The 21215-nt window shown below is 46.4% G+C and overlaps 1 protein-coding gene across 1 annotated transcript in view; it reads right to left on the reverse strand.

Annotated features, from left to right (window-relative positions):
* CDCA2 (cell division cycle associated 2) overlaps positions 1 to 21215 on the reverse strand; it is an 82780-nt gene that overhangs the window by 37133 nt on the left and 24432 nt on the right. The window contains 2 exon segments of the mRNA XM_068274724.1: positions 1636 to 1775; positions 3117 to 3617. Of these exon segments, the coding sequence (XP_068130825.1) occupies positions 1636 to 1775; positions 3117 to 3617 (641 nt within the window).

Raw genomic sequence — 21215 nt, forward strand, 5'->3', positions numbered from 1 at the left:
CTAAACCGAAGTGCGAAGTGTTGTTATCCAAGTGTGAGCTTTGTAATGCATGGGAACATACCAGATATCCCGAGGTCCAATGTGAACCCAAACATTTCAAAACAGGAGACTATGTTCTTAAAGAGACACTGAAGCGAAAAAATATATATGATATAATGAATTGGTTGTGTACAATGAATAATCACTAGAAGATTAGCAGCAAAGAAACTATTCTCATATTTTTATTTTCAGGTATACAGTGTTTTTTCTAACATTGCATCATTCTCTAATATGTGCAGATTACACAACACTCAGCATTCAAAGTGATTCTTTCAGAGCAGTCTGTGAACTAATGACCTCTCCTCTGCCAGAGGAAAAGTAAATGGTTAACTAACAGTTGAGATAATAAAAGTCAGAAAACAGCCCTCTCCATGACTTTGAAAGTCGTAGAGATAATGGCTTTTTTGTATAGAGATAACAACTGGAGTTTCTTAACTCTTCCTGTACTGGAAACAATTAGACGGATGTATCTGATCTTAATGTTTTGTTTCTTAGCTGTACTACACATACAAATCATAACATCATAGTTTTTTTTTCGCTTCAGTGGCTTCAATTCACGGAGCATTATCAAACGTTTATCAAACACTTTATCAAACGTTTGATAATTTACCTCATGGGTAAAATCTCATTTTAAATTCACTAAGGTGTTATATATTTATCGAATGTTTTACCGATAAAACGTTCAACAAATATATAACACCTTAGTGAGATTTTACCCATGAGGTAAATTATCAAACGTTTGATAAAGTGTTTGATAAACGTTTGATAATGCTCCGTGAATTGAGGCCAATGTCTTTTTAAAGGACCACTATCGCGAAAATCGTAAAATACATGTAAACACATACAAATAAGAAGTCCGTTACTTCCTGAGTAAAATGAGCTATAATTTACTTTTCTCCTATGTTGCTGACACTTACAGTAAGTAGTAGAAATCTGACAGAACTGAAAATAAGTAGAAAAGTAGTTTATGGCTAATTTTACCCTGAAAAAAAATAAATAAAAACTTATTTGTATGTGTTTACAAGTATTTTACAATTTTCGCGATAGTGGTCCTTTAAAAAGCTTATTTCATTTGAACCCTCTTGTAGAGGAGGTTTAATTCCTCCAGAAAGTATTTTAGAATTAAAGGATAATTCTGAATGATCAGCGTGGAGGAAAAACAATTTCTGTTCAGTGTTTCTTCTTGAGACAGAAGAAAAATATATAGCAATGCACATTGTATGTATTTAGAGTTTAGCCTGTCTTATCCCCATCACCTGTGACTAAGCTCAAGTTGTAATTCAATCCCTCATCTGCCACGGCAGAGAGCTCATTTGCAAACACGGGATGCCTACTTCCAAGAAAGCAGGAAGTAGACACATTGCAGGATTTATTGCAGGATCTGTATCAGTTGTTACAAAGAAATGTAACTCTTTAAAGGTTATTGTGTTGTTGCTTTTCTTTTAGAGCAGAGAGGAAGTTCTGAGTTCAGGTCCGCTTTAACACAAGAAAAAAATGGTGGTAAAAAAGGATACTTTATCCTTTGGTACCATCATTATATGAAATTGCATGTATTGTATAGTTTTTATCCTGATTTTAAAAGGACAACTCCCTTACCCGGGGCTCAGGCTGACTTCCATTCTTGCTTCTCTGAAGTGCAATCTGGCGGATCAGAAAATTCATTTCTGGCGATCCACGGACTCCAATGGTGGATCTGCGCCTGTACTTGTGCAGGGATCGGGGGGATTTTCCTTTGCCTAAAAAATAAAACACACTGGTTAAAAATATACTGGAACACAGAGGGTAAGCTTATTGCTTGGGGGATTATCACTATGTCAAGGCTGTAAGCATGAGGGTTTCAACAAAACCAATCTCTAAGTAGAAATGTTTGACTATCATTAATTCTTACTAACAGAAGCACCAGTTATGTGATGTTCAACAAGGAAGATTTCCCTTATTTTAAATGGTTTGCATATACACCCACTGAGCAAAAGTGATGCATCATGGAAGTCCCACTTTCTTCTCGTAAAGCTGAACAATTTCAAATTCTTGTTTTAAAGTGTACCAGAGGCGACCTAAGAAAAAAGCCTCTAGATCCCGTAGAGCATACATGTCAAACTCCGGCCCGCGGGTCAAATCTGGCCCCCCAAGTGGTTTCCCCACTTTACATTATGTTTGGCCCACTGTAGACCACCAGGGATGCAGCCCTAGAATACCAGGGAAGCCGTATGGGGGAGGTTTGGGGCAAGCACCAAACACTAGGGAGCTATATAGGGAAGGGTGTGTGTTTGTTGTGGGCTAGACACCAGGTAACTGAATAGGGGCGGGAGCACCAGTGATCAATTGTGGCCAAATTTGTATTTGAGTTTGACACCCCTGCTGTGGAGGCTTCCCACACTGTTCTACAGACCACCTCTGGCAGACCCTCCCCCTTATCACCCAGCCCCTCTCCCCCTTCCCATGCATGGAGGAGCACAAAAATCAAAGACAGAACAAAAAGACACCTTATACTTATCAAAGGAAGCGTCCTCCAATCCACTGCTTAGGACTCTCTTAATAATCACAGCGCTCTTCATGAATGAACGTGGCCGCACTGTGCGAGTATGGCCACACTGCGCAGTAAGTGCACCCACCCTCATGCATGTAGAGGAGCAAGGCCACAAAACATTTGGGGGTCTGTGTGCAACAACACTGAGGGCCAGGATGATGTGGCAAGACCTTGGATCTTGCAGAGGCTTCCTTCTTAGGTAAGGGCCAGGTTCATACTCTGAGCGCAAATCGCGATTTTGCCGCAATTTACGCTTTGATTCTCGCTGCAGTGAGAATGATCCCACAGGGATACACTAGCAGCACTTTGCTGATCACAGGCGATGTCAAGTGTGAACCAGCCATACAGTTTTTTTTTTCCTTTTTTTATGCCTCGGAAAGTTTTAAAGCCATCACCAGCCCAAATAACCAGACACTACAAGCACAAAAGCCATCTGAGATACCGGTGTACTTTGTGGTAGAAACACGGTAGGCCTTCTGTAATTATAACAAAAGGAATCATAACAGCAGATGAAGCAAGCGATACAATCACATACATGCTTGTCCCTCACCTGCGCACTTAGTGGTGAAGCTCTCCTTGGAAATGCCCAAATCATCTATGGTGACTTTGGAGAAATCGACTGGTGTGACGGACTCTCCACCACGCCAATTCAGTGGTGAGAGAGTTTCTTCAATACTCCAATCTGTAATATCAGTGTCCCGCTTGGGGGTGGCCACATTCTCAGCCTCCACAGTCATTACTGCAGTTTCACTGTTCTCTAGGGTAAGCGGTCCTGCTGCATCAGTTTGCTTGCTGACATCACTTTTCTCTGTAGCAGTCATTTCACATTGACAGGTCTCCTTATAAGTATTGTCTAAGGCTGCTGGGGTGACATTTTCCTTGGACTCCTCAGTGCTGATGTACTTCGAATGTACCTTTGCTGAAGAGGTTTTCTTATGGAAAAAGAGCGGAGTCGCCTCATCTTTTACACTCACAAAACTTTGCTGTTCAGTCCCTGGAGGGAGTATAGGGATCTCCTGCAATGCCTTCCTCACCGCCATCACCTGGTCACCTAGAATCACATCACACATACAGGTAAAAAATGTAATACACACCTGCCTATTCTATTGTAACTGCCTTTATACAAAACAGTGTTGTGAGAATCTGTCACCCTTGCCTTGCAGACCTTCCATACCACCTAAAGGACAGCTTAAGGGATAGGGAGGCGGCCATATTCATTTCCTTTTAAACAATACCAGTTGCATGGCAGCCCTGCTGACCTGTGCCTAATACGTTTAGCCAGAGACTCTAAACAAGCATTTGCAGATCAGGTGCTTGACATGATTAGCTGCATGCTTGTTGCTGGTGTGATTCAGACACTATTGCAATCAAATAGATCATCAGGGCTGTCAGGCAACTGGCATTGATCAAAATGAAATAAATTTGACAGCCTCCATATGCTTCTCCCTTCAGGTTCCCTTTAAATAGATATTCAGTGCTGTCACTTGCTAAGAATATAGGGGGACTGTTTAAAGGACAACTGAATGGAGAGGGATATGGAGGCTGCCCTATATTTCCTTTTAAATGATACCAGTTGCCTGACAGCCCTGCTGATCTATTTGGCTGCAGAAGTGTCTGAAAAACCATCAGAAACAAGCACACAGCTAATCTTGTCAGATCTGACAACGTCAGAAACACCTGATCTGCTGCATGCTTGTTCAGGGTCTATGGCTAAAAGTATTCAAGGCAGAGGATCAGCAGGATAGCCAGGCAACAGCAGTGATGTAAATATTTACCTTCCTGTAGGCCTGAAAGATAAATCGAATTTAAATCGAAATCGCGATCACCAAGAACACAATTTCACAATCACCAAAGCGGCAATTATCGCGATCACGTCATTTCCACATGGGGAAGTTTGAAGAAGTGGCTCCAAACATCCGTCCCATCGCGTGTGGCCCACAGAGTTGAACATACCTTTCCCACGAGTCCAACGCTGTCCGTCCTCTATCACCATCTGCCGGCTCTTGTGCTTGGCAAAACTCCAGGTTCCTGTATGTCATATGACATATAGGAAGTATTCCGTGCATTAGAGCCTGCAGGAGGCGAAGTGGATAGACGGGCATCGCTGGACTCGTGCTTGAAGCTATGTCAAGAACTGATGCATCTTGGGGGACAGAGGAGCCACAGAGAGAGACAGAGCGGGCACAGAGACACAAAGGGGGCAAGAGAGAGAAAGACCCAGAGGAGGCATAAAGAGGCTAACGGGGCACAAAGAGACAGGGGGACAGAGGGGGAACAGCTTGATTTGAAGGAAATCGTGTATCGAATTGAAATCGCAATATCAGCCAGAAATCGCTGAATTCAAATGTTTTCCTAAAATCGTTCAAGCCTACCTTCCTGGCTCCAGCGCAGTAGGGGCTTTCAGTCCGGGCTCCGGTGAAAATAGCCTAGCCTGATCGGGACTGCTCTGCTGCACAGGCGCTACTTGCCTACGCAGTAGAGTGGACCCGATTGGGGTTGGCCATTTCCCCCGGAACCCATCAGAAAGCCGCTACTGTGCCTGCACTGGATCCTGGAAGGTAAATATTACAGGCACTACTGCGCCTGCACCACAGCAGACATCCTTGTCGGGTGTTTTTCAGGGCCTGCTAGCACTGGATCCGAGGGTTGAGAAGAGGGGGGGGGGGCTGTTTTTTTTTATTACAGTTCCTCTTTAAAGGATACCTGAAGTGACATGATGAGATAGGCATGTGTATGTACAGTGCCTAGCACACAAATAACTAGGCTGTGTTCCTTTTTTTCTCTCTGTCTGAAAGAGTTAACTATCAGGTCCTGACTCAGACAGGAAGTGACTACAGAGTGACCCTCACTGATAATAAATTCCAACTATAAAATACTTTCCTAGCAGAAAATGGCTTCTGAGAGCAGGACAGAGATAAAAAGTGGGATTTCTTATCAGTGAGGGTCACACTGTAGTCACTTCCTGTCTGAGTCAGGACTGAGTCAGCCACTTACATACCTGATATTTAATGCTTTCAGGTAGAGAAATAAAAAAAAAGGAACACAGCATAGTTATTTGTGTGCCAGGTACTGTACATACCCATGTCTATCTCATCATGTCACTTCGGGTATCCTTTAAAAGAAAATAAATATGTTCCCTATCCCTCTTGCCTCAGTTGTGCAGTAAACGGGAACCTGAGGTGAGAGTGATTTGGAGGCTGCCATCATCCCCCCCCACTCCCCTTTAAACAATACCAGTTGTCTGGCTGTCGTCCTGATCTCTTTGGCTGTAGTAGTGTATGTATCACACACCTGAAACAAGCATGAAGCTAATCCAGCCAGACTTGAGCCAGAGCATCTGATCTGCATGCTTGCTTGGGGTTTGTGGCTTAAAGGAGTCATCAGGGAAAGTATAGTAAAATGAGTGGTACTTACCGGGGGCTTCCTTCCTTCAAGCTCCCAGGATGTCCCTCGCCGCAGCTCACCTCGCAACCGTTCGCCGCAGGTCCGTCCCGGTCCCCGGCAATGGCGTCAGAGCGACCTCCAGGTCGCTCAGTACTGCGCCTGCGTGAACGGCGCTGTCAATCATCGCCATACACAGCATACAATTTATGCACAATTCTACGGCACAAAATCCGAACCTATCATTTGATTGGGAATCATTTTAACCTGTCGATCTGATGGGAAATTGTATGGTGTGAACCAGGCTTAATGCCTAGTAAACACAATGAGATTTCCTGGCAGATTTACTGCCAGATCGAATATACATAATAAAAGTATTAGGCCATGTTCACAGTGGTCATTGTGTTCCCTGTGATAGCAGGAACACAACGGATCAGGACAGAAGCGTTGCATTGTTCTACATGCGTTGCGTTAGCTACAGTGAAACATACACTCGAAAAGTATACTTCACTGTTAGAGGAGTTATCAGGCAAATTTTTGTCAATATAAATGGCCTACCTGCCCCTGTGCACAAGCCCAATCTGAGCTGGATCGCATGTTTTTTTCCCCCCCACAGGGCTTCACCGACTCCGCAATTCAGGCCGTTTTTATTTCCTGCCCCGGAAGTAATAATGCCATTGAGGTAGCTCACTTCCCCGTTTTGGAACGCAGGGGGAAGTTGTTATTCATTGCGTGCTGCCGTACATTGAGGCACGGCTGCGCACACGTAGTAGAGTGCCGGAGGAGGGTTTGTGCTTGCCTTCGTCACTCGCAAGCCAAACCCTCCGCTTCAGTCACCGCCCATCAATCACTTCCACTCCTCCCAGCCCACACCCTTCAGCCGCCTCCTCCTTGGATGATCTGTGCTGGGAGCGCGCATCAGGCTAGGCGGCAGCTGAAGGGAGTGGGCGTGTATTAGGGCGGTGGCTGAGGCAGAAGGTTTGGCTTACGAGTGACGAAGCAAGCTCAACCCAGTGTTCTCCCCAGGTTCTTTTAGCCGGGTGCTCCACCCGGCTAGATTTGATGACCACCCGGCTGTCATCGGCTCACTTCCTCACCTCCTCCTATGCTGTAAGCAGAGTTGCCCTGCATTTTCATCTCGCCCCACCCGGCTACTTTTTCATGCCGCCCAGCTACTATTTCATGCCACCCGGCTGGAAAAAAATTCTGGGGAGAACACTGCAACCCCTCCTCTGGCAGCTCAGTATGCGTGCGCATCCATACGTGAAGGTACGGATGCATGCTTTGAAAGCTCTCTGCGCCAGCGTCCGCACATTGAGAACGCCTGCGTTAACAATGCAGTTCCGGGTCGCTGAGGAGCCCGACCTCGGGGGTCGGGTCCCCCGACCGGGGCGTACCACGCTAAATAGATGCATTTCTCGGGGAAACGGAGGGCGCGATTCAGCTACAAAAAAGGTTACACGCAGGCGTGTTTTACATTAGACACATTGCCTGATAACTCCTTTAACACGCATGTGTAACAGTAGCGCAACGCACTAGTGATGGGTCGTTCGCGAACGAGCCGGCTCTAAGAACCAACTCTTTGCTGCGAACGACAAGAGCCGGTTCTCAGTTTTGAAAGAGCCGATGCCTCAGCCGCCCCACACAGCTCTGATTTACTGTGTAATAAAGGGCGCTGAGGCATGCTGGGAGATGTAGTCCTCCTCTTGCAGCTTGTAGGAGTGTATGGGGCGGAGCAGAGCAGTAGCAGGAGGGATTGCTCCAGTCAGAGAAGCAGTCTGGAGTTGTCATGGAGACGGGGGCGGGGCTTTTACTCTGATTCTGAGTGGTGTCTAGTGATATTTAATGAAGAGCCGATTCAGAGGCGGCTCAATAATGGGAGCCGATTCTCCGAGAAGAGCCGGAATTCCCATCACTACAATGCACCCGCCACACTGAACATTGCATAGGTGGTGCGTTACTGTAAGCCATGTTATAAAGCAGCCGTCGCACTGCAACACACCACTGAGAACGTGGCCTTACAAGCAGGATATAAAAGGCTCAGAATTGCAATTAGTTCCATTCAGACAATAAAAGTACTTTCATACCATGCAACCCCTCTCAAGCACAACACCACTGCGCCAGAATTAAACGCACACAGTGTGGATGTGCACATTTAACAAGAGCAGAGCATTGCCATGAACAAATCTGTTGTTCGTTACAGATAGTTTGGTTGAAGAAAAAAAAAAAAAACGCCAACTGTCCATCAAATTCAACTAGGAGAAAAATAAGTGTTAAAATGCAAGGAGCATAGTGTAGAGGTGGCCATACATCTAGCAATGTGGTGTATGACCATCCGAATCAATAATTATCATTGGATGCAAATCTGTGTAGCTACAAGCATCGGTGTGCAGCAGTAACAGCGTGTGATATCAGGACGAGCAACGGAACCCCTGGAACTGTCCTCTACATTTACATTTGGAAGGCATCAACAGAGGCCGATTTCTGAGAGATTTCGTACTGAAATCAATCAAGAATTGGCCTGTGGTGTATAGGCAGCCAGCAATTTCTTTCTAATCAGATCTGATCAGAGAGAGAAAGAGAGAGACCGGAATCAGGCTTATGCAGGATACACACGGTGCATTCCCGCACTCAATGGGCCGCTCGATTCCCAGTGACTCAATTATTTCCGACATGTCCGCTTCGCGTATCGATGGATCGTTAGGTCGATTTGGCATACTTTGCATGTGAATCAATCTAACAATCATCGAAATGCGCTCAGAAATAATCGAGCGGCGCATCAAGTGCGGGAACGCACAGTGTGTATCCAGCATAAGATACAGATGTAAAAAAAACAAACAAAAAAGAGCACCAATAATGAACTATCAAGGGCTCACCCATTAATCATAGAAAGCAATAATGTTCTATGTCTGTGTGTAGATACATTCTGCATTTTATCATCAAACACTTAAACAACTAAACAAGCATAATACAACTAGATACAATGCCAGGACCATCGTTATAACAAGTCCAGATACAATGCTAGCAGCAGCATATACCTTCTCCCAGAATCATATTAGCAGCCTGTATATATCAGTGCACACACACTGTGCTGTATACAGACAATACACAACTAAAAGCCAAATCCTATCAGACACACCACCCTAATACGTGCTGCTCCCCGTCAGGTGCCGTTACGAAGCCCAGCCATAGAGGAATAACATACAGAACACCGTGACCGCTGATCACGCAGCTGCTGCCCTCGCCGTTCTTCTCCTGTCCTACAGATTCAAATTCAAAACTGCCGCTGCACTAATATCACTCCGCCCACATAAAGTAGTTCTAGACTTACTCCTGCCCGTCAGCATAACGCCTCGCCTGCTGTGACAAGCGACGACAGCAATCAAGTTACCACATAATTATAAGGGCGAGAATACAGGGAAAACAACAAAACACTAACAGTGCTGCTAGAATTACTCTGCGGAAGTATACCGTTCAGAAGATGGCTGTAAAGCATTAGCTAGCAGACCGATGGGGGACATTGAAAACACGCATGCCCAAACTGATCAAGTTCTGACGTCGGAGTCGAGACTCGCCATATTTGTTGTGGGCTGACAGTTCCTGGCTGCTTTCAGCCACCCTTTATTCATTAGAGATGGGAAGTTCGGATCTTTTCAATGATCCGGATGATTCGAATCGGATCATTGAAAAGATCCGGATCTTTGATCCGAATCTCGGATCATTTTACTACCGAAGCATTCGGGGTGAGATGACTAGCAGGACAGGTCTTTCCCTGCTGTGGACAGGAGAAGGGGAGGGGGGTGGACACACAGAGAGAAGGGGAGAAGATGGACAGAGGGCAGGGAGTGGACAGAGAAGGGAGGAGGGACGAGCAGAGAGCAGAAATGTTTGTGCACACAATACCCACATGCTGCAATCATATGCTTTACATGTATTTCACCTATATGCTCATCTGTGTACTTTCCATGCAAACGTCACACAGTGAAGGAAAGCATTCCCAGAAGATAAGTGCAGCTGTTTAGTGCCCAGTGCAGGAGGATCATTTTGCCCTGCAATCACAGTGCCTGCAAAGTTACTGAGCTGTGCTGAGCCAAAAGCTTCCAATGTGATCACTGTGCAGCACTACGGAACAGACAGCCTATAATGGGCAGCACATTATAGCCAGTATGTGTGCTCTACACATATCTGGCAGTGGCACCCATGTCCCCTCTCTCTCATCTACCTGTCTCCCTGCAAGGCTGCCTCCCTTCCAACAGAGCGATCCATCTCAGCTCTGCTTCCAAGACCCCGCTGCCCGCTGAGAGGGGGCGTGTCGATCCTGGCCCCGCCCCTTTTGCGATCCGAATCGTTCATTTTGATGATTCGGATGATCGACTCATTAAATAGATTCGGATCAAAGATCCGAATCGTTCATGATCCGGACAACACTATTATTCATTGCTCCACGGTGGCACAGTGCTGCTCTACTTGGATACATGCAGGATACCCTAAACTCCCTTTACTTGCCCGGTGGCTGACGCGCTCCTCCCCAAAGGATGCAATGTAGACCCTTTCCGCCTTGCATGCCTCGTCTAGTTCTGTGCATCGCTCCGCTTTCTAGTGTTGTCCGGATCATGAACGATTCGGATCTTTGATCCGAATCTATTTTGTGAGTCGAATCATCCGAATCATCAAAATGAGTGAATCGGATCGCAAAAGGGGCGGGGCCAGGAGCGACACGCCCCCTCTCAGCGGGCAGCGGGGTCCTGGAAGGTAGCAGAGCAGAGATGGATCGCTCTGTTGGAGGGGACTCAGGAGAGCCAGCCTTGCAGGGACAGGTAGAGAGGACATGGGTGCCCGCCACTGCCAGATATGTGTAGAGCACACATACTGGCTATAACGTGCTGTTCATTACAGGCTGTCTGTTCCGTAGTTGTGCACAGTGATCACATTGGAAGCTTTTGGCTCAGCTCAGCATAGCTCAGTAACTTTGCAGGCACTGTGATTGCTGTGCAATATGATCCTCCTGCACTCGGCACTAAACAGCTGCACTTATCTTTGGGGAATGCTTTCTATCACTGTGCGACGTTTCCATGCAAGGTATACAGATGAACATGTAGGTGAAATATATGTAAAGCATATGATTGCAGCATGTGGTTATTGTGTGCAAACATTTCTGCTCTCTGCTTCCCACCTCCCTTCTCTGTCCACTCCCTGCCCTCTGTGCATCTTCTCCCCTTCTCTGTATGTGTCCAACCCCCTCTCCTTCTCCTGCCCTGCTAGTCATTTCACCCCCGAATGCTTCCGTAGTAAAATGATCCGAGATTCGGATCAAAGATCCGGTTCTTTTCAATGATCCGATTCGAATCATCCGGATCATTGAAAAGATCCGAACTTCCCATCTCTACCGCTTTCACCAGAGCCCTCTGGTGTATTTTACTTCTGTGCAGCTCCTGACTGAGTTTGTCATGTGATGAACTCGGGAGCCGAACATTAGCACAGTACAACAGGCAGCTCTGATGAAAGCTGGAGGTAGTATAAAGCAGAATAATCACCACCCAAAGGGCTCTATTCACAAAACTTCTTATAAATGACTTGTTTATCACCTAAATAATAAAAATAACCTTTCAGCAAATTTACAAGCAAAATAATCACTGAGGGTACGTTTCCACTTGAGCGGCGCGATTTGCTCGCGGAAACCGCGTCGACGAATCCGCATGCGGTTGCGAATTCGTTGACGTTTCCATGCGAATTTTCACACAGAATCGCCCACGGTTTTAACGATGCGATTTTAACCATGTCAATGTTGGCGAGCATTGACATGGGTTTTTAGACGAAATCGCATGCGGAAACGCCGGGAAAACCGCAAGACTAAAGAGCTTGCGGTTTTCCTATTTAGTTACATTACTGACGATTCGCGTGCGGGTGTGCGGCGTGCGAATTCTGACGGCTCTGCTGTGCAGATTTTTTTCTGCATAGCGAGCCGCACAGAATTCCTGACAAGTGGAAACGGCGCCATCCACTTGTATTGGTTGAGCGAATCTGCATGCAGGAAACGCATGCAGATTCGCTCGAGTGGAAACGAGCCCTCAAAGTAAGTTGTTCCGTTTAACTTCATTTCAATATTACCTTTCTTACCTTAAAGTGAACCTAAAGCCATGGGGAAAAAATGAGATGAACTCACCTGGGGCTTCCCTCAGCCCCCTGCAGCCGATCGGTGCCCTCGCCGTGCCTCTGCGATGCTTCTGCACCCGCCGGCGAACACTTCCGGTTTGGCCGTCACCGGCCGACAGGCATGGGAACGCGGGTGATTGTTCGCGTTCCCAACCAGTATATCGCCCCCTATGCTGCTATTGCGGCCTCCTGGCCACAATAGCAGCATAGGGGGCGATATACAGGCTGGGAACGCGAACAATCACTCGCGTTCCCATGCCTGTCGGCCGGTGATGGCCAAACCGGAAGTGTTCGCCGGCGGGTGCAGAAGCATCGGAGCGGAGCTGCGAGGGCACCGATCGGCTGCAGGGGGCTGAGGGAAGCCCCAGGTGAGTTCATCTCATTTTTTTCCCATGGCTTTAGGTTCACTTTAATATGATATTTTTGCTCTTTGGGAGCTAAGAGCTTAACAATGTAACGTAAGGTGAAAACAGAGTAAAACAGGTGAAAAAGCTTTATGAATCAGAGTCCAACAACTCCCCTTGACTATGAGCATTCAGCGCAGGGCTGGGCCAATGCAGAGGTGAGAGAGGCTCCAGCCTCGGCGCAGTGTAGGAGGGGACACAAAACTCACTCAGCTACCATTCCCCTATTGTGTATAAAGCAGAGAGAAATAAGAAAAGGGGATACATGGCAGTGACTGCAAGCCAGATAACTAGAGATGAAGGTGTTGAGGCCCTGGGGCACCTCTTAGTCTAATAGCAATCAGTGTGTGACACAGTGATGGGAATTCCGGCTCTTCTCAGAGAATCGGCTCTTCTGAATCGGCTCCCATTAAAGAGCCGGCTCTTACGGCTCTGAATCGGCTCTTCATTAAATATCACTAGACACCACTCAGAATCGGAGTAAAAGCCCCGCCCCCATCTCCATGACAACTCCAGACTGCTTCTCTGAATGGGGCAATCCCTCCTGCTACTGCTCTGCTCCGCCCCATACACTCCTACAAGCTGGAAGAGGAGGACTACATCTCCCAGCATGCCTCAGCGCCCTTTATTACAGAGCAAAGCAGAGCTCTGTGGGGCGGCTGAGGCATCTGCTCTTTTAAAACTGAGAGCCGGCTCTTGTCGTTCGCAGCAAATCGTTCGCGAACGACCCATCACTAGTGTGACGGCTGGGGTGGGAGGGATGGAGGGGCGCACTTTGGTGTCTCAGCCTTGGGTGCTGGAGGACCTTGTTCCGGCTCTAGTTCAGCGATTGTTCCTGCTCGCGAAGTTACACGACGGGCATAAAAGGGGAAGTCAAGCGATCGATGTACTTTGCGATGAGCCATCAGGGATCTTAACCAAGTTATCCACCACTACAGTATATCTACGTCCTCTGTGACTTCATCTAAGGCACGAGTCAGTAGATATACGTCTTGCAGCAGAAGCAGTGTTGTACAGGATTGGGTTTGTTCCTGTGAACATTTCTGGCACTATCTGATGCAGCACTAATTAGTGAACGGGAATATATGTTTCCTGAGCTAATGAGATTGATTTTTACTATGAAAAATACTTTCATTTTCTCAGTTCATAGTGAAAAATACACACTTTAGCATTATTTCAGAATCAAATAACTTCACCATAAATTGTGACAGGAACATAATCTAAGTTTTGTGATAAGCGGTAAGAATAGCCAAACAAAATTTTTGTTTTTTATCTACAGTACCACTTTTTATTTTTAAACGGGAATTGGTAAAACTGAGAAATAATGCGTTTTTTTTCCTATTTTTTTTCCTTGTTTTCCCATTAAAATTCATAGAAAACAAAATTGTTTGAGGGAAAAAATGGCATACAATGAAAGCCTAGTTTGTCCTGGAAAAAAAAAAAAAAACAATATATATTTCGTTTCTGTGTCATAAGTAGGGTTAAAGTTATTTCTGATTAAATACAGGCATAGCTAAACTGTCAAAACTGCTCTGGTCCATAAGTGGGAAACAAGGTCTGGATGTGAAGTGGTTAAAGGACAAACCAGGTGAAAAAGAGCAGCAATCATTACTTACCCGGGTTTTTTTCCAGCCCGTACAAATCTGCTGGGTCCCTCACCGCAGGTCCGTTGCTACCCCCTGTCCTGCTCGTAAAGCTCGCCAACTCACCATCGCTTCTGCACATGCGCGGCCACACATGAACACGCCCACGTCATTGGGTGCAGACTACTGCACAGGCGCAGTACACATCCAGTGACGGTGTGGGCAGCGGCATGCGCAGAAACGCTGACAGCTAAGCAAGCTTTACGGGCGGATAGCAAAGAGCACTGGACCTGCGTCGAGCGACCCAGAAGACATCTAGAGGCTGGAAGAAGCACCAGGTAAGTAACGATTGCAGCTCTTTTTCAGCTCATCGCGCACAGGGAGTAACTTCGGTGCCGTCAGAAGACGGAGCTGAAGTTACTTTTAAAGCCCTGTAATTCGTCTTCCAGCAATAGCTGGAAGCCGAATTACATCATTCCCCACTATCCACGTGGACCTAGAGGGGGAATAGTATTTAAAGTCGCCGGGAACTTGTGCAGCAGCAGGATAAGCCACACCGGCTGTATCCAACACCCAAGTCTCCCAGCAGCAAATCCTCTCGTACTCCCCTGGAACCCCAGGGTTCCTTGAGTACTCTGCAGGGGTTCCTTGGCATTTTCTCCTATCATGGGGTGGGGGGGGGGGGGGGGGTGGGAGAGATATAATAGAACACATAATAGGGGGTACTGTAAAAAGAAGCATTAAATCGTTAAATTGGGGGACAGAATAATAATGAGCACATTAATAAAAAGCACCAGGATAAGGAGACAGTATAATGATTGGCAGTGTAATAGGGGGTAGTGAAAAAAATAGCCACACATACTTTTAACCTCCTGGGCGATAATCCCGAGCTGAGCTCGGGGGATGTCACGCAGGAGGAGTTCTCAGGCCCTGGTGGGCCGATTTGCATAATTTTTTTGTTACACGCAGCTAGCACTTTGCTAGCTGCGTGTAACTTCCGATCGCTGCCGATCCGCCCCTCCCCGCCGTGCCGCGCAGCCCCCCCCCTCCCCGACCCTTGCGCAGCCTGGCCAATCAGTGCCAGGCAGTGCTGAGGGGTGGATCGGGACTCCCTCTGACGTCACGACGTCCATGACGTCATCCTGCCCCGTCGCCATGGCGACCGGGGAAGCCCAGCAGGAAATCCCGTTCTGAACGTGATTTCCTGCTTACTCTGATCGCCAAAGGCGATCGGAGTGGGTGGGGGGATGCCGCTGCGCAGCGGCTATCATGTAGCGAGCCCAGGGCTCGCTACATGATTTAAAAAATAAAAAATTTAAAAAAAAGTGCTGGGCCCCCTCCTGGGCGATGTAATTGTATTGCCCAGAGGGTTAAAGACCATGCCTCCTGCAAAATAAATGCAGTGGTTCCTCGAGATCAAAAAATTGTTTGCAAGGGTTCCTTGAGATACAAAAGTTATTTGCAGGGTTCCTCCAGGGAAGAAAGGCTGAGAAAGGCTGCTCTAGTGCCTCAAAAAGCAATAGCAGAGACAGGAGGAGGTGGAACATCACTCATCTACTCCTATCTCTGCTATTGCTGTGGTACTAAAGTAATGGAGCAGTCCGTGTGGAGAATGGTGCAGTCCTTTTCGGACCTGCTTCCGTGCTGGGCAGCGCACTGTTATAGGGCAACTGTGCATGTCTCTGAAATTTGCTGTCCATCAGCTGGATTGCACTATAACAATTCTAGGGCATGCCGACACCACACCGGGTCTCCCCCATTAGTAGAACTTTAGTAAATGGCAGGGGATGAAGAACAGCAAAGTTCCGTGGGGACCTTTTGGCTAATCGAGGGTCTTCAAAAAAGTATAAGGAAGAAAGATATCATTGGGGTGCTGGTGCAGGATAGCTGTGCCTGTAGCCAGGGCGTACGTGTGGCCTGGAGTAACTGGTATGCGCCAGGGTAATAATGCGTAACAATTTTATTAAACATCGGTGCTGTAACCCTCTGAGATCCACGCCTCATTCATTTTTATAAGTGAATCAACACTGCTGTGTGCTAGGCGATTTAGCTTGTCATGATCTTGTCACGATCCTTCCATCTGCACTGACGGTCTGTTGGAATAGGACTCTTGACACGGGGAAAGCCAAAAGCTCCATGGCAAATTGTGACAGCTCTGGCAACAGGTCAAGCCTGGACTCCCAGAAGTCCAGAGGTTCCTCACTCCTCAGTGATCATTAACCAAACGGTATTCAGATACCTGTTGGTTGAGGTGTTCTCTGAGGGTGGATCCAGAAGCAACCTGTTGAGGCATTGTACAGACTATGAAAGACTTCATATCGGACATGATTGGCACACCACCCTTAGCAGCAGTTTCTCCTATTCTTGAAGGTGGGGGAATGTTACAGTTGGCAACTCTTTGGCTATTAATGGCTCTTCCTGTACCACCACCCTGAAAAACAGAATACAGCATCTGTATGGAAGCTCAGCATTTTGGCCACCCTCTGTGCTTGTGGTAGCATCTTTGACATTCTCTGTTTGTGCCAACCGAATAAGGTTGCCACCCAGTACAGGTCTGTGTCTCCTTCATGGTTTTGATACAGGGTTCTTCCTCAGACACATCAGCACGGACTGCCCCATTCTAATGAGTATAACAGAGGAGGGATAAAATATGAGCTTAGCACTATTTGTGTGTTTATTAGCCAACAAAATGCATGTGATAAAATAATCCTTGCAGTATATTAAAGTGCAATACTTTTCATGGCTTGCAGTTGCAGAGGGTGCCACCGTTTCAAGGCCTGGTAAACTTTTTGCTGTGCTAAGAGCTTCTTCTGAGGTTTAACATGACCCCATTCTAATGAGGTTTGAGGGAGAGGTCTCCAGCTCCACTTCCTCATCCAGGGAAACATCCTCCACCACAATCTATTCCCCCAGCTATGGACAAGTCTAGAGTTCTCGAAAAGGTGAGAAGACCCCGGGAAGCCTGCTCCTCTTGCTCTTCCTCGCCACCACAGCCACCATCCTCCCCCTCAAACCCCTTCCTTTGCAAATGTGCACCCGACGATATTGCCCAAATTTTGCAATAGCATAAACTCTTCCTCATGGTTCTGCTCATCCATGGCCTGCTCACGGACACGTCACACTTTAAAAAAAGAGATATGGCATGATGTCACTGGTGCTGCCTTTACTTTGACTGACCAGATTAGTGGTCTCCTCAAAAGGATGCATCAGTCTGCAGGCGTCGCGTATGAGCAATCATTGCCACGGGCAAAAATACCCCACCTCTTTAGAGACTGTCCTACTAGCAAATGAACAGAAGTACTCATTCACTGTATGTTGCTGATGGTAAAGTCGATCCACCATAAGCAACCTCACAGGCATTTTGTAATGTTGCTGAATCTCAGCAAGCTGAGCCACTTTCCTGGCCTGCTTCAGGACAGCCTGGAATCCGAGGTACTTGTCCATGAAACGTTGCACAATGAGATTTAATTCAACTGCCATGCAAGGCACGCAAGTCATTTTTTCATTTTTCAGTGCAGACAACTGATTTGTACCACAGTCACACGACTTTACCAACACTGAGGTTGTATGGGGTCAGCCACTTATTGGCCTGTGTCTGCAGAGTGGACAGCCGTGTAGGTCTGGTGGGGCTTTTTGCCTCCAGGCACAACACCGTTGCGCCTGCATAGTGGAACTGACACTGGGGAGCTCGGGGGGCACAGTGGAAGAGGAGGACTCAGCCGAGGAAGAGACGAAAGAGGAAGGAGAATAAGAGGCTAACCTGCACGCAAACCATTATGTACATTCCGTGTCTTTGTTTTGAAGACCAAGGGCCATATGCAATTCACGTTTTCTCCAGAGTTTTCCCCTATGAGGTAATTTTTCATCTTCTCTTTAAAATAACTATTTTTTAGCACTTTCCAATAGAAAAAGTACCAAAAAGTAAGGGGGAAAAGTACTGTCAAAATAATTTTGAACATTTGTTTTCTTGCCGGTGAGTTAAAAGGCATTTTATTCACAAGTTTTGAAAATATCACCAAGGAGAAAATTCAGGTAAAAAGTCAATTGCATATGGGCCCAGGTGTCTGTGGTCAGATGGACCTTAGTTCAACTCTGTGCGCTAGATATTGGTTGACCTGCCGCTGCACATGCCGGAAGAAGAGTATCTTCTTCCTGGTACCTTCCACTGCGGTGCTGCAATGCTTACAATTTTTTTTAAGGCCTCAGATCCAACCAGCTAGTATAGTAAAAGCTGGCGGGTTAGCAGTTCTGACAAGCCGGCTGTCAGATGTTGGGCAAGGGGGTTACCTGGTGACATTTTTTCCACCTCAAACATCTGAGGTATGCAGCATTGACTCTGCGGCAATGACCACAAAGCGGGCAGGCTGGAAGGCGGAGTGAAGGACAACTGGGAACTAGGGAGTGACACACAAGGAGGCTGTCTTGCACTTTGAGCTTCTTTCTTTAAGGGCTTCCTGTCACAGGGCTTTGTGATGGGACTCCAGGTGCCCTCTCAGCTAAGTTGTTCCTACACGGGTGCTGGTCTTCCCACAACGCTGATGAAACAGGACGCAGATGTCTTTGAACTGTCAGCAGCATACACACAGAAGTATTTCCATACTAATGAGCCTTGTTATGCTGGTCTAGTACCACTAGAAGTGACCGAGAGCGGTGTCTGGCTGACCCCAGGTGATGGCACACTCTGTTGTTTGCCTCCTGTTCCCTGCTACCTCTTCCTGCTTTCTATCCTTTTCCTCCTTCTCCAAGGCTCGGTCTCTCCCTCTGAAGTCTCCTCCTCCTGCTCCTCTCTTGTGGGCACCCATGACACATCATCATCATTGCTTACAGTTTCAAGCTCACAGTAGGCTGCAGCAGCAGGGACATAACACCTTGTGGTGACCTGTGGTCTGTTGTGAGTGTATGCCTTGCGCCTATCCTTCATCCGATGCTTGCACATCAGTTTTGTCCATCAATGCCTGAGGAAATAGCTCCTCTGGGCAATCCGATTCATTTGGAGGGGCAGCTGTGGTGGTGGAGGTGATGTTGCGGTTGACCAAAGCAGAGCAGGGTGCGGGAATATTGGCAGCAGAAGGGGTAGAAGAGGTTTCTTTTGCATACAATCACATATGCCACAGCCACAGGATGACGCACCACCACAACCCCCAGTGCCTCTATGCCTGTCATTTTTGTTAGCGTAAATGACCAGCTACAGGTTTTAAAGAGGAACTCCAGTGAAAATAATGTAATAAAAAAGTGCTTCATTTTTACAATAATTATGTATAAATGATTTAGTCAGTGTTTGCTCATTGTAAAATCTTTCCTCTCCCCGATTTGCATTCTGACATTTATTACATGGTGACATTTTTACTGTGGGCAGGTTATGTAGCTGCTGCTAGCTGTTTTGGCTGTTAGAGACAGCTGTAAACAGCTAATTCCTGTCTGTGAACCTTGTTACATTGTAACAAACTGCCAAAAGTACCTGGTCCCAGAGCTTCTTGTGGGAGGGGTTTCAGCACAAAATCAGTCACACAGCGCCCCCTGATGGTCTGTTTGTGAAAAGCAATATATTTCTCATGTAAAAGGGGGTATCAGCTACTGATTGGGATAAAGTTCAATTCTTGGTTGGAGTTTCTCTTTAAAGAGACATGGAAACAGTACACATTGTTCACACAGCAGGCAGTGGGTATTGGCACAGATCAGACTTTTTTTTTTGGGGGGGGGGGGCACATGGAGATCACCTAGAACACACAGTATGTATCAACAGATGTTGATGTGACATGTCAACAGTATGTGTTGATCACACAACAGGCAGTGACCAGCAAAGGGGGATTGTCACACTTTTTATTTTTTGGCTCACTGATATCACAGTACGGTTGGTCACAAGGGTGTTGATGTGACGGTCTGTGGGGGTAACAATATGCATGGTGCCACAAATATCAGATACTAAATTATTTTTGCGCAGTAGCGGTTATGGTGACGCAGCCACGCACAGTACAGTCACACAGATTTTGATGTGACACGGTAACAGTACGTGTTGATCACACAGTAGGCAGTGACCAGCAAAGGGGCATTGTCACAAATGTCAATCACACTGGTTATTTTGGTACACTGATATCACCAATAAAACCGTTCCCTGGCGAACGTGTTCTGCCATCCATAGTTATGTGTTGAATTAGTATTGTGCAAACATTCAATGACTGTCACCCTTAAAGCAAACCTGAACTGAAAAATAAAAGTCAAAATAAACACGCACACTTCATACTTGCCTACCGCGTAGCCTGCTCATCAATCTCTTTCTCCTCCCCTGCGTCTTGTTTGTCTACTGGAAAGGTGTGAGAACCACTGTCTTAGGTTGTAAGTCTTTTGGGGGATGGTCCAGGACCTTTTCTTCACCTGTGTCATGTTTGTTGTGACAACCACACATTTGTAATATTACTCTCTAGTTTATTGTACAGCTCTGAGTATTGTGTGATAAATCTTTATAAATTAGGGATAAAAATAATGCTCCATGTGACACTCTTACAGGTTGTCTGTATCACAGAGCTCCCACTGACACGCTGTGCCTCCATTCCCAGCATGCACAGCCAGTGTGGCAGCTGTTACATCACTGCAGGAGTCCTGGCTGATCTCTGCTTATACAAGCCACAAATACGCGGATTATTTTGCAGCGGGGAGGGATAAATGGTCAAGCACTGTGTGAACAGCATTAAATCAATTCCTTTTAAATAATTAAGAAAAGGCTCTAAACAAGTGAAAAAAATTATAAGACAAATCCAATAAAAAAAAAAAAAAAAACTTCACAAAAGTAGTATTGAATTTTCTACAGGTTAGCTATCTTTATGTTTTCACAATATAGACTGACTGGGCTCCTGCCACCTAAAATACCCTACTTAAAGGGAACCTAAAGTGAAAGGATCATGGAGGCTGCCATATTTATTTCCTTTTAAATAATCCCAGTTGCCTGGCAGTCCTGCTGATCTCTTTGGTTGGAGTAGTGTCTGAATCATACATCTGAAATAGGCATCTGATCTGCATGGTTGTTCAGGAACTGTGGCTATAGGCTCATACACACATCAGACTATAGTCTTTGGAAAATAAAAGATCACAGACCAATCTTACCACCCTTCATGTAGTATGAGAGCCATACTC

This window comes from Hyperolius riggenbachi, chromosome 3, assembly GCF_040937935.1.
Source record: "Hyperolius riggenbachi isolate aHypRig1 chromosome 3, aHypRig1.pri, whole genome shotgun sequence".
In the NCBI taxonomy this organism is placed as follows: Eukaryota; Metazoa; Chordata; class Amphibia; order Anura; family Hyperoliidae; genus Hyperolius; species Hyperolius riggenbachi.